Below are 14,001 nucleotides of genomic sequence, written 5' to 3'. Positions count from 1 at the left end.
AATAAAAAAAAAAGGCCAGGAATGGCTGAGGGGGAAAACAAAATCCCCAAGAATTCTTTCTATATCAAGGGAAGTGAGCATAGGAACAATCAATAGCTTACCTCCGTTCTAGCTGCATCCGGGTTTTAACCATCCATATTGGATTCATTAAGGAATTTGTGACAAAAGCTGGAAGGAAAAAAAAAAAAAAGTCATCACTGTCTACACCAAATGATAAACTTTGAAATCAAGATTTCAGTGGCTTAACAATAAAAATGGATAGTAGGAAGCAGTTACAATCTATAATATAGGTGGAAACTATACAACATACTGGTATGTTGGGCCTAAAAGAAATCTCTTCAACTTTCTAGAGCCCTGTCTCATCTTTTTAACCTATAGGTGGTGCTGTTGGTATTTCTGTTCAGGTGGCTTCTGTGGTAACTATGAAGCTATGTTAAACTCAATTTACAAATTTCAGGTCCAGAAATAATTTGTTTAAAAAAGTTGCTGATCTAATCCAGAAGGTTACCTTGTATCTAACTTGGAGAAGGAACTAAATCTCCATTTACCTGAATCCAAACTTAAAAATTGTAATACCTGACTAATCATTGCAGAAAATTGAAGTTTTAAGACTGTTCTGCTTAGAGGCACCATTCTTTTGTTGTTGAAGTAAGCCTTCTCCATCTTAGCACTACTAATCATTCCAAAGCAACCAAGGAAAAGTAATGTTGTGGTGCTGATCTAACTCTTCCCCAATATCACAGCCCTCCACAGTCCTAAGTGGATTGATACCAGGAAGATTAAACAAACAAATCCGTCACCATCAAGTCTATTCTGACTCATAATGACCACATGGGACACAGCAGAACTGCCCCACAGGGTTTCCAAGGAGGGGCTGGTAGATTCAAACTGCTGACCTTTTGGTTAGCAGCTGAGCTCTTAACCACTGCGCCACTAGGGCTCCACTAGGAAGACAGAGGTTTAAAAAACTCTCTCCAGATCTGCTTTATTTACCAAGGGCTCTTCTAAGTAATCTCTGAGAAAGTTACAAACCTGATTAACATTTTTTAGCCCTGGCTAACTCACCATTGGCCTATTAAGTGAAATATAAACGAAGATCAACCTGTTTTGAAACTCTGTACTTCCTCCATATTAAGTAGAAATGCCTATCTTGTGTGATGCAGCTTTACTTATTTTCTACTCAGGGTCAGACATTGTTATCTATAAACGCTCAGATGGGAAAGCACTCAGAAGTGCTTTTGTTTGGAATAACAAAGGCAGACAAAACAAGAGGACGCCTTACAGGCTGGCAGAAGGCCTAGATTTTTCATAAAATGCCAATTTAAGCTCTCTAAAATATCTTTCTATTTAAACAGACACAAAAGTGCATATAAGAAGGTATATATAGCTTTTACCCTAGAAATCTACAAAATTTTTTTTGCCAAGAACTTCTGCAGAAAAACATCTTGGTGAAACAACTCCACCAAAAGCAAGCCGAAGCTACCTGAGCTGCCGCTGACCCTACTGAAGGGTTCAACTATAAGCCCTGAATAAATGCCCATTATATAATCCAAATGTTGAAGCCAGAAGTGCCAACTGTGCGTAGGATGAGCTGGACGCTGTCGGGGGTTATGAAGAAAGCAGCTCTGACTTTAGAAAATAACTTAATGGAGAAATAGAATAAAAAACATTAATATTCCTTTAAAAGAATCATAACACTAACAAGTAGCAGACATGAGAACATGTAAATTTTTAGGGAGAATTAAAAAGCTTTCGTGGTCAAGGAAATTGGAACCAAGTTATAAACTACACTCAAACACTCATATTCTGTCAGGTCTAACATAAGCTTTAAATAAACAAGTTTAGGTGCAAAAGAAGCAGGGAGCTCATTTCTAACTCCTGGAAAAAGCCGTTTGGCACAACACATGCTTTAAGGAAAGTGAGAAACTCTTATCTCCACTCATTAGTGTAACATACCTGCAGAGCCAGCTGAGAAAATATGCACAATATTGCTATCAGGCACAAACATGCCATTAAATTGCTCTTTGGCTTTGGAGTAACATGCAAAGTACACAGCCCTGTTAGAACAAAGAGAGAGAGCTGTTAAGAAATTGTTATGACACCATATAACATATATGCATATGATTACACACACACACACACACACCCTCTGCAACATCTGAAAAATGCAGGAAACTAATACGAGAAAAAAGTGGATATGTAACCAAAACCTTCTACATAAAACCTGTTACACAGGAAGTTCCTGCCACTCCAAAAATTATTTATTGATAACAAAGGTATCCAAAATAATTGGGGAAAATGAGATACTAAAACATATATACAAAATTCTTTTACAGTCTTCATTCTGGATTAACTCTTGGTAAAAGTCAATCCTTTGGGTGCCAACATATACGACTTCTAAAATCTGTAATATTTTAAAAATATACCATACTTGTCCTGCCTTACACCAAAGTTGAGAATGTCAAATATAATTTGAACTTTTTTTGATGTCTCAGGATCCCATAGGAATAGCCATCATACGATGCTTTCATAACACCAGTCACTCAACAGGAGAATGATGTGGCAGTCTGCTTCCGTAAAGATTAAACAGCCTGGGAAACCCTATGGGGGAGTTGTACTCTGTCCTATAGCATTGCTATGAGTCAGAATCAACTTGACAGCAATGGGTTTGGTTTTTGTTTGTTTTTGGTCTGCTCCTCCACTGAATATGCTCCCCAATCCCCCAGAGGTTGAACGCTACAGGTGGGGGTTGGACTTCACCACCCCTCCTTCAAAATCCCTCCATCTTCTCTTCTCCCTCTTTGCTTTTTTCCCTTCTGTCTCCCCTCCTTTTGGGGCTGGGAAGTAGGGTCTGGTTGGGATTTTCTATGCTGGCCAACGGATCAAGCATAGACTATTATGTTTCAACTTAGGATTTGACTGTTCATTATTGTTGTATTGTAAAATCTTCCTTTTTCACTCTAGGTCCCATCCGTTCTAAATGAGTAAAGTAGTCAAGAATCTACCTACATAAGACAGCAAGTATTACCACGTTAGCACTGCCCACATGTGGACAAGGCACTTATTTACCATGTACGTGCAATATGTTTACCATCTTCCAATAATGCTATAACCTGTATTAACTATCAGACTAACACTTGCTATTTTTGAATAGACTGTGCTCAGATGCTACAAAATTCTAAAGGAACAGAAGAGTTTAGTAAGAATCTGCATTTTTACACCTCCAGGTGATTTGTGTACATACTGGGGCATTGATCTATGGGAATTCTAGAAGCTTTAACCTTCACTTTATATAAAACAGTGTTCTCATCTTTTTAATAAGGCTTAATTTTCATTAAAGTCTATTTGACTATTATATGGAGTATGAATATAGGTGGATATATATGTATATTTGTGTGTGTGTATATATGTCCCACCCTTGCCACCCAGCCCCCCACAGCTCCTCTCTCAGGAAGCAATCTCTAGTACCAGTTTCTTATCTATTTTTCCAGAGATATTCTAGACACACACACACAGTCTCTCACTCACATGCTCACTTTTGTATCTATACACATTTATCCTCTGTATCAACACTGTTCAGTAGAACTTTCTATGCAGACAGAAATGTTCTATATTTATGCTATTCAATACAGTAGCCGCTAAGATAATGAGTAACTGAGATGTAGCTAGTGAGGCTGAGAAACTGAATTTTTAATTTTAATTAATTTAAATTTAAATAGTCCCACATGACCAGTGGCTATAGTGTCAGGCAGTACAGTTCCCTATATTTTAACAAGCTTTGAAGAGAATTAAGTCTTGTTACAAAAATAAGAATGTTTTATATAAGATAAAGCCTAGAAGCTTTTAAAATTCCTCCAGGTCAAGACTTCAATGTGCATATGAAGCACAGGGGAGGTTGCTAAAATGCAGATTCCTATGTCGGCCTGGGATGTGGGCTGAGATTGTGTATTTCTAAACAAGCTCCCAGATAATAACCATTCCACACTTTGTGTAGCAAATTTTAGATTACAACTGATTATAGCAGGTAAATGTTTATAATTAAGAATAGAACAACCAGAATCTCTTTCACACACACACACAACAACACACACGCACAGGCACTGCTGACTATTTCTATATGTTGGATGTATTGACACAAATCCAACACAGAAAAAGACACCGATCATTTAGCAGTATTGCCCTCAGTAAGAAAGGGCTCAGCATTATATAGTAAATTAGCTGAAAAGTGTAATGCTTACCTTGATGGTGCAACTCCAACCAAATTTGGACCCAAGCCTCTAAAAAGTGACTTTGGTCCCTCCTTCTCCAAGATTGACCTGAATAAGAAAAGATGTATCTTTAAAACCCCTTAGGCACAGCTTGACCAAGGCAAAGTCATAGAAGCTTCCTAGACACATCCAAGCACCCTGAGGGACTGAGTTACTGGGGCTGAGGGCTGGGGACCGTGTTTGCACGAGTCACCTAGGTCAATTGGCATAACAAAGTTCATAAAGAAAATGTTCTACATCCTACTTTGGTGAGTAACGTCTGCAGTCTTAAACGCTTGCGAGCAGACATCTAAGATACATCTATTGGTCCCATCCCGTCCACAGCAAAGGAGAATGAAGAAAACCAGAGACACAATGGAAATATCAGTCCAAAGGACTAATGGACCCCAAGTGCCACACCCTACAGCAGCCTGAGCCCAGAACAATTAGATGATGCCCAGCTACCACCAGCTACTCTGACAAGGATCATAATAGAGGGTTCTGGACAGAGCGGGAGAAAAATGTAAAACAAAATTCAAATTCACAGGAAAAAATAAAAAAGACCAGACTGGTCTGAGAGACTGGAGGAACTCCCAAGGCTGGCCCCCAGGCACCATTTTAACTCAGAACTAAAGCCACTTCTGAAGTTCACCCTTCAGCCAAAGATCAGACAGGCCTATAAAACAAACAATAACATACATGAGGAACATGCTTCTTAGTTCAATCATGTGTATGAGACCAAATGGGCAACACCTGCCCACAAAGCAATGATGAGAAGGCAGGAAGGGACAGGAAAGATGGACAGATGGAAACAGGGAACCTGGCGTGGGGAAGGAAAGTGTGTTGACACATCACAGGGATTGCAAGCAACGTCACAAAACAACTGTGTATAAATTGTTGAATGAGAAACTAATCTGCTTGGTAACTTCACCTAAAGCACAATAAAAAACAAGACAAACAGAAACTCTTAAGCAAAGACTATGGAAACCAGAGTCAGCCTTTACATTAGCTCCTTAATAGAATAAAATGTACAAACGACCCCGAACTCTTGCCTGTTTGTAATACAGTGAAAGCTGTGAAGGCCAGAACTTGATGACACTGCCTTGTTTTTCCAGGTCAAAAAGTTTTACACCTTTGACAGGTTACACTCTCTCTACTTATCTATCACTCTCTGTTACTACAAAATATTTGTTTTCCTTCTATGACAGGTTTTCATTACACAGGTTCCAGCTTTCAGAGGTTTTACCTATCACAATACAGAATCAGAGGAGGCTCTACAACATCGCTTTCCTTAATACAGTGAAAAAATGTGCTTCAAAAGCATCAGTTAGACATGATTTCAAGAAGCCTTTCCCACTGCCTGCACGGGAGCACCATCTTCAGGGTTTGTACCCCACCCCAACATCCTATAAGGAAGCCTGAGCATCTGGCAAAGGGTCCAATACACGGAACAATGTCTTCACTGTAAGATTCACCCAGAAATAGGTTCAGGGATTTCACTCGATGGTATTTCTTTTGAATTTATTCCTAATTTATAACTCTCCTATCTTCTAGATCTCTACCTATTCTAGCAGAACCCTAGGCAGGGATATCAGGAATAGAAATACCAGATGCTTCTCATCATTTTCACAGCCGGAAATGAGTGTTATTTAAAGTCGACACCTAGCATCTCAAATCCAAAGATATTACTGTGACTACCTTTGTTTTATGTTAAATGTTTTTTGGTTAAAAGTGACTAAATAAATCCTAAGCGGATTGTACAGAACATCCTTTACAGGCATTTTCCCAGTCCAATATAGTGATTCAAGTTAGTTTAATTTATTCTTTCCAGCAGCTCAGTTTTCATGGAACCTAACAGAATTTACATTGTTAAGTTGCTGTTTTCTCTAACTTACTCTCCTTTTCATCCTGAGGAGTTTCTCTCCTTGGTAACAGTACCGCCACTTTGACAGCATCCTAAGTTCTAGTTCACAAATTATCATAGCCCTGCCCCGTCTGACCTTCATTGTGACACTAAGGTTAAGGGAAAAAGCTCTCTTTCACTTTATGGAAAAGATGTTCCTATAAAGCTAATAGTAAAACGGATCATGCCTATTCTGTTTCCGCCAACTTCCACTTTTCCCATAGACATAAAGTTTCCAAAACCAAGTTGAAATTTTTGGTGCAAAAGAGGTTAAGCTGATGTTTTGGTCCATGGCATACTGGATACAAGTTTTGTCCGTTTATAGTTTTGTTTCCCATTTTTTCCTTCCTCAGATAACTAACTACAGCTTCTCATGTTCTAGACTCCTTGAATGCACAAATTTTAAATCTTAGCTTCTTTTCTGTCTCTGGATGTTTACAGAATACTTAATTGCTTGAAATAAAGAATGTTTGTACTTGTAAAAGCTTCCCTAAAATGTAGCAGGCTGGCAATTAGCAAGAAGAGGAAATATAAGGTAGCTGGACTGAAAAGTAAACTTGTCTCTGCAGGCAATATGATCTCACATACAGAAAATACTAAGAAATCCACTAAAAAATACAACCAATAAATGAGTTCAGCAAAGCTGTAAGACATAAGAGCCACAGGCAAAAATCAACTGTACTTCTATATGCTAGCAATGTTCCTGGACTAGAAGACTTCATATTGTTACGATGGCAATACTCCCCAAACTGATCTACAGATTCCACACAATCTTTATCAAAATCTCAGTTGCACTAGAAGGACCCGGGTGGTCATGGCCCCAGACCTTCTGTTGGCCCAGGACAGGAACCATTCCCAAAGCCAACTTTTCAGACAGGGATTGGACTGGACAATGGGTTGGAGGGGGATGCTGGTGAGGAGTGTGCTTCTTGGATCAGGTGGACACTTGAGACTATGTTGGCATCTCCTGCCTGGAGAGGTAATGAGAAGGTAGAGGGGGTTAGAAGCTGGCAAAATGGACACGAAAACAGGGAGTGGAGGGAGTGAGTGGACTGTCACATCAGGGGAAGAGCAATTGGGAGTATGTAGCAAGATGTGTATAAGTTTTTCTGTGAGACACTGACTTGATTTGTAAACTTTCACTTAAAGCACAATAAAAATTAAAAAAAAAAACAACTCAGTTGCTTCTTGCATAAATTAATAAGCTGATTCTAAAATGCACATGAAAATGGAAAGAACCCAGAATAAACAAAACAAATCTTGAAAAAAGAATTAAGTTGGAACACTTACACATCCTGAACTCAAAACTTACTACAACGCCACAGTAATCGAGATAGCGTGGTACTGACATAAAGATCAATGGAATGGAATTGAGAGTCCAGAAATAAACTCTCATATTTATGGTCAATTGATTATAGCCACGGGTGCCATGACAATGCACTGGTGGACAGAACTGTCTTCTCAACCAATGGTGCTGGGACAAGTAGATATCTACATATAAAAGGAGGAGGTTGGAACCTTACCTCATCCTCACATTCTGAGCCTCACATACAATAATTAACTCAAAATGGATCATAGATCTAAATGTAAAATCTAAAACTATAAAACTCTTTGAAGAAAACATACGAATAAATCATCAGGGCCTTGGATGGTTTCTTAGATATGACAGCAAAAGCACAAGTGACAAATTTTTTAAAAAAAGACACACTGGACTTCATCAAAATAAAAAATTTTGTGCTTTAAAGGACACCACCAAGAAAGGAAAAAGACAACCCACAGAATAGGAGGAAATAGCTGCAAATCACGTATCTGATAACAGACTTATACCTACAAGATATAAAGAACTCTTACAACTCAACAAGAAAAAGACAACCTACCTAAAAAATGGGCACAGGATTTGAACAGATGTTTCTCCAAAGAAGATATACAAATGGCCAATAAGCACCTAAAACGATGTTCAACATCTAAGTGATGAAGGAAACGTAAATCAAACTACAATGAGATACTACTTAATACCCACTAGGATAACTATAATAAAAAAGACAATAACAAGTGTTGTCAACGATGTGGGGAGATTACAATCCTCATACATGGCTGATGGAAATGTAAAATGGGATAGCACTTTGGAAAATAGTTTGGCAGTTCCTCAACAAATTAAACACATACGACCCAATAATTCTGTTGTTGTTAGGTGCCGTCAAGTCACTTCCAACTCATAGTGACCCTATGTACTGCCCAGGCTTGAGCCATCCTCACGGAAGTTATGCTTGAGCCCACTGCTGCAGCTACTGAATCAATCCATCTCATTGAGGGTCTTCTTTTTCACTGACCCTCTGCTTTACCAAGCATGATATCATTCTCCAGGGACTGATCCCTCCTGATAACATGTCCAAAGTAGGTGACACACAATAGAGGGTCCCGGACAGAGCTGGAGAAAAATGCAGAATAAAATTCTAACTCAAAAAAAGAAGACCAGACTTGCTGGCCTGACAGAGACTGGAGAAACCCAGAGAGTATGGCCCCCGAACACCCTTTCACCTCAGTAATAAAGCCACTACTAAGGTCCACCCTTCAGCCAAAGGCTGAACAGGCCCATAGAACAAAACAAGACTAACGGGGCATACCAGCCCTGGGGCAGGGACTGGAAAGCAAAAGCAAACAGGAAAGCTGGCAAGAGGGAATCCAGGGTTAAGAAGGGAGAGTGTTGACATGTCATGGGGTTGTTAACCAATGTCATACAACCATGTGTGCACTAACTGTTTGATAAGAAACTAGTTTGTTCTGTAAACCTTCATCTAAAATTCAATAAATAAATAAAGCTTTATTGTGGTAAGCCACTCAAAAAAACACAACAACAAAGTATGTGAGACAAACTCTTGCCATCCTTGCTTCTAAGGAGCATTCTGGCTGTACTTCTTCCAAGACAGATTTATTCACTCTTCTGGCAGTCCGTGGTATATTTAATGTTCTTCACCAACACCGTAATTCAAAGACATCCATTCTTCTTTGGTTTTCCTTATTCACTGTTCAGCTTTCGCAAGCATATAAGGTGACTGAAAACACCATGGCTTGGGTCAGGTACATCTTAGTCCTCAAAGTGACATCTTTGCTTTTTAACATTTTAAAGAGGTCTTTTGCAGCAGATGTGCCCAAAGCAATGTGTTGTTTGACTGCCTGACTGCTGCTTCCATGGGCATTGATTATGGATACAAGTAAAATCAAATCCTTGACAACTTCAATCTTTCCTCCATTTATCATGATGTTGCTTATAGGTATAGTTGGGGATTTTTGTTTTCTTTATGTTGAGGTGTAATCCATACTGAAGGCTGTAGTCTTTGATCTTCATCAGTAAGGGCTTCAAGTCGTCTTCAATAATTCTACTCCTAGGTATACATCCAAAAAAAATGAAAACACAGATCCACACAAATACTTGTACATAAAATTTCAAGATCCACACAAATACTTGTACATAAATTTTCACAGCAGCACTATTTACGACAGCCATAAGATAGAAACAATCCAAATGCCTACTGACTGATGAATGGATAAGCAAAATGTGGTTCAAGTAGTCCCCAACTTTATAATATGTTCAAGTTACGACAAATCATACTTATTACCGTCTGTTTTTATTTTTGTACATCTTATCATTAGTAATATGTACTACACACAATGTTGCAGTATGTAATTTCCTGATGTTATCATTCTCACGTCAAGCCCCAAAGACAAATAAAGATTGATAAAGATACTGATAACAAAAGGCATTAATAATGAAAACTAAAAAAAAAAAAAAAGATATTTGACACACGACGGAGTCTTCAGAATAGAACTGCTCATAAGTTGGGGACTACCTGTATATACAAAGAATGGAATAACATCTGTCATAAAGAGAAATCAAATTCTGATACATCCTATGACACAGATGAACTTTGAAAACCTTATGCTAAGTGAAAGAAGGCGGTCACCAAGGACCACATATTATATGATTACATTTATATTAAATGTCTAGAACAGACAAAATCAATTGAGACAGAAAGTAGGTTATTGGCTGCCAGGGGAGGGGAAGGAGGATGGGGTCTCTTTCAGGGAGAATGAAAATGTTCTAAATTAAATGGTGGCAGTGGTTGCTCAGCCCTATGAATATATTAAAAACCAATGAATTGCACACTTTGGAAGAGTACATTGCACGGTGTATGAATAACATCTTAATAAAACTGCTGAAGAATAAATAAGATACAACAAGAAGGAAAGAAACTACTGGAAAAAATCTAGAAAGCAGGAGAGAGATTGGCAAGAACAAAGTTTTACAATAAAATTTAGTTCTTGTGCTAAATTCATCACTTAAAATAGCTAATTGATAAGGCTGGTAGATTTAAAAAGTGAAAAGTAGTGTATCAATATTAAATTCCTTTAGTTTGAAAACTGCACTGTGGTTTTAAGAGAACATCCGTGTCCTAAGGAAATAAATCCTGTAGTATTAAGGGGCAAAGGGGCATGACTCATGTAACCTATCTGCAAATGTTTCAGAAAAAAATACGCACGTCAACAGAGCACAAGTGAAAACATGAATGTGGCAAAATATTCAAGGCCGGTAAATACAGACAAAGGGTATAAACAAATTATTTGTATCATTCTTGCATTTCAAAATAAAATATTCTTTAAAAAAAGCTTACCATAGGCCATAAAAAAATACCACGCTCATTATTTTAGCCCACAAAATCATGAAAAGCATGATTGGAATAAACACTGATAATGTAACACGTCAAAATGAAATTCATGGAGTTTCAGTGAATTTTCACAGTGGTCCAAAAATAAGCCATTTGGCCATTAAGAGAGCCATGAGAATTTATTGTTTTCCATCTGAGATACTCTTACTATCTTTCTCAAACCAGTACATTGTGTTAGTAAAAGCTGAACTTTCTGAACTTTAAAAACTTCTCTCAAATCACATCTTGAAGCAACCTATACCTTATCAGTATATAATAAAGGTTTTCAAATGCCAAGCACATTCAAAATTTTTTGTAAAAGTTCAGATATCTGTGGCCAACATTAATGTATGCTGTGCGGCCCAGGGGCCATTTAAAGACAATTAGGGGAATCTCTGGCTCCAGGAAGCTCTGAGCCTCTCATCCATAATGCAGCAGGGAACTTTTGTCCTTAAGTGACTCAGGCCTTTTAGAACTGCAGAGAGACTGTCCTCAGAGTTATGCATATTAACAGTGGGCAAGCAGTCAAGTCTGTTACATAACCCAAACTTTTAACCTAGCTGAATGTTTACAAAATGTTTCTGGAACAATCAAGTTCCTACTATAAATGGTACACTTCAGCTTCATAATAAAGCATGCAAGGACTAGACAAATTTTCCCACAGTAATGCAAACTTTCATCTAGGAAAGAAATGCAGAAAAGGATTACAGTCTTGTTTGGAGCCATTCATTCTTGTCACTAGTTTTAGGTCATAATATGCATGTCACAGACAAGCCCAAGACAAATACTTCATATCAGAATACGTCAGTTTTTAAAAGATGGAGATGGGCTCACTAATGTTACTTCTCAGATTGAAATTTTCAACTACCCACTGGCATATATGTATTTCAAACCATCAATGGTTAGTCTAGCTCTGGAAACCTTTGATACTGGTACAGAAGAAGAAAAAAAAAATTTTTTTAAAAAGGTACTTCAGAAACAAAAATAAGGTACCTGAGCGGTTTAAAGAATAGCAGCACTGATTAGGGGGGAAAAAATTGGTAAGTTAGAAGACTTTTTTAAAAGCAAATACCTGAAATAAATTGATATATCATTACCTATCGGTAAACCTGGAGCCCTGGTGGCACAATATTAAGAGCCTGGCCGGCAACCATAACGTCAGCAGTTTGAATCCACCAGCTGCCCTGTGAAAACCCTACAGGGCAGTCCTATCCTGTCCTACAGGATCACCATGAGTTGTAATCAACTCGACAGCAACAGGTTTGGTTTTGGTTTATTAGTAAACTTAATAGTGAGAGTCTAGGCATATTAAAATCTTACCTTTTTTCTTTCTAAGTAACAGTACTCAAAATATAAGGTATTGGCTCTCTACGGGAGAAATTTTTCTGAATAGGTTAAGCTAACATGTTGTTGTTAGGTGCCCTCAAGTCAGTTCCAACTCACAGCAACCTTATGGACAATAAAATGAAGCAGCGCCTGGTCGTGTATCTCCTCACAACAGTTGCTATGCTTGAGCTCATTGCTGCAGCCACTGTGTCACTCCATGTCGCTGAGGGTCTTCCTCTTTCTTAATGACCCTCCACTTTACCAAGCATGATGTCCTTTCTCCAGGGACCGATTCCTCCTGATAACATATCCAAAGTATGGGAGACAAGGTCTAGTCATCTTCACCTCTAACAAGCGTTCTGGCTGTACTCCTTCCAAGACGGATTTGTTCATTCTTTTGGCAGGCTATGGTATGTTCAGTATCCTTTGCCAACACCACAACTCAAAGGTGTCAATTCTTCTTTGGTCTTCTTTATTCACCGTCCAGCTTTCACATGCATAGGAGGCGACTGAAAACACCATGGCTTGGGTCAGGCGCACCTTAGTCCTCAAAGTGACATCTTTGCTTTTTAAAACTTTAAAGAGGTCTTTTGCAGTAGATCTGTCCAATGTAATGCATACTTTGATTTCTTGACTGCTGCTGCTTCCATGGGTGTTGATTATGGATCCAAGCAAAAAGAAATCCTTGATGACTTCAATCTTTTCTTCATTTATCATGATGTTGCTTACTGGTCTAGTTGTGAGAATTTCTGTTTTCTTTAAGCTAACATGAGACACCAAAAACATCCAACTTACATTTTGAAGAAAAAACTACTGATAAATTGTTATCTGCTAAGTCTTTTAAAGTAGTACTTCCCAAAAGAGTAAAACTAATAATAAGCAGCTTAGCTTTAAATGAATGACCATTTTATTCTTCATTTGGGTCTTTGATAAACTCGTGTCTTTTAGAAGTGTGAACAGACAACCGCAATGGTCTCTGTGGTAAAGGTCTGGACCTTTTTCCTTGTCTTATCATTTACTAAAGACCCCTCCCTACAGGCCATCTTCCCTGCCCTTAGCTTGTTGTAGTGTGTCTTTGAGTCAATACTGACTCATGGAGATCTCACAGAACAGAGTAGAACTGCCCTATAGGGTTTCCTAAGCTATAATCTTCATGGAAGCAGATCGCCAGGACTTTTCTTCTACGAAACAGCTGGGTGGGTTTGAACCACAAACCTTTCAGTTGGCAGCCTGGCACTTAACCATTGTGCCCACAGGGCTCTTAGGTAAGGGATGGTCAATAGAAGAGACAGAAAGCTAATGCAATAATGCAGGTAGTAGAATGAAAAGCGGTCATCTTCGGTTAAACCATCCTCGAAAGCAACGCTTCTTATGTTGGTAAACCATCTTAACAACTACTGAGTAACAGGTTGCTTTTAGAACTATCAGGAAAAGACACAATTTTTCCTGAAGAGTGAGCATGCTTTCTTTCTTCAAATGAGACTTATGTAGTATTTCCCTTTTTGCCTGGGGCATCAAGAAACTGTTATAAATCTTATTATTAAAAAGCACAGAAAGTACATACTATAATCATACTACAATGACAGCAGCTGTTATTTATATAGTGGGAGGCGTGTGTGGGTGTATATGTGTGTGAAGCCCTTTATATGCATGATCTTAATGTCTCAAAATCCATTCATTCAATATATGCTGAATGCCTACTATGAGACAGGCAGCATTCTAGGTCCTTGGGGATACCTCAGTAAACAAAACAAACAAAAGTCCCTACCTTGAGAAACCTCTGAGGAACTTCCATTCTACTGGAGGGGAATAGAGAAAAATA

General features: G+C 38.4%; 1 protein-coding gene across 1 annotated transcript in view; it reads right to left on the bottom strand.

Annotated features, from left to right (window-relative positions):
- The window catches only part of SLC25A33 (solute carrier family 25 member 33), a 37,020-nt gene that overhangs the window by 10,918 nt on the left and 12,101 nt on the right, over nucleotides 1–14,001 (bottom strand). The window contains exons 3-5 of the mRNA XM_064281231.1: nucleotides 4,239–4,316; nucleotides 1,957–2,057; nucleotides 102–168 (exon numbers count right to left, since the gene is read on the bottom strand). Coding sequence (XP_064137301.1) covers nucleotides 102–168; nucleotides 1,957–2,057; nucleotides 4,239–4,316 — 246 coding nt within the window. The remainder of the gene's footprint in view (nucleotides 1–101; nucleotides 169–1,956; nucleotides 2,058–4,238; nucleotides 4,317–14,001) is intronic.

This window comes from Loxodonta africana, chromosome 3 (genome assembly GCF_030014295.1).
Source record: "Loxodonta africana isolate mLoxAfr1 chromosome 3, mLoxAfr1.hap2, whole genome shotgun sequence".
NCBI lineage: Eukaryota > Metazoa > Chordata > Mammalia > Proboscidea > Elephantidae > Loxodonta > Loxodonta africana.
The sequence above is the reverse complement of the archived record's forward strand: the minus strand, read 5'-3'. Positions and strand labels throughout refer to the sequence as shown.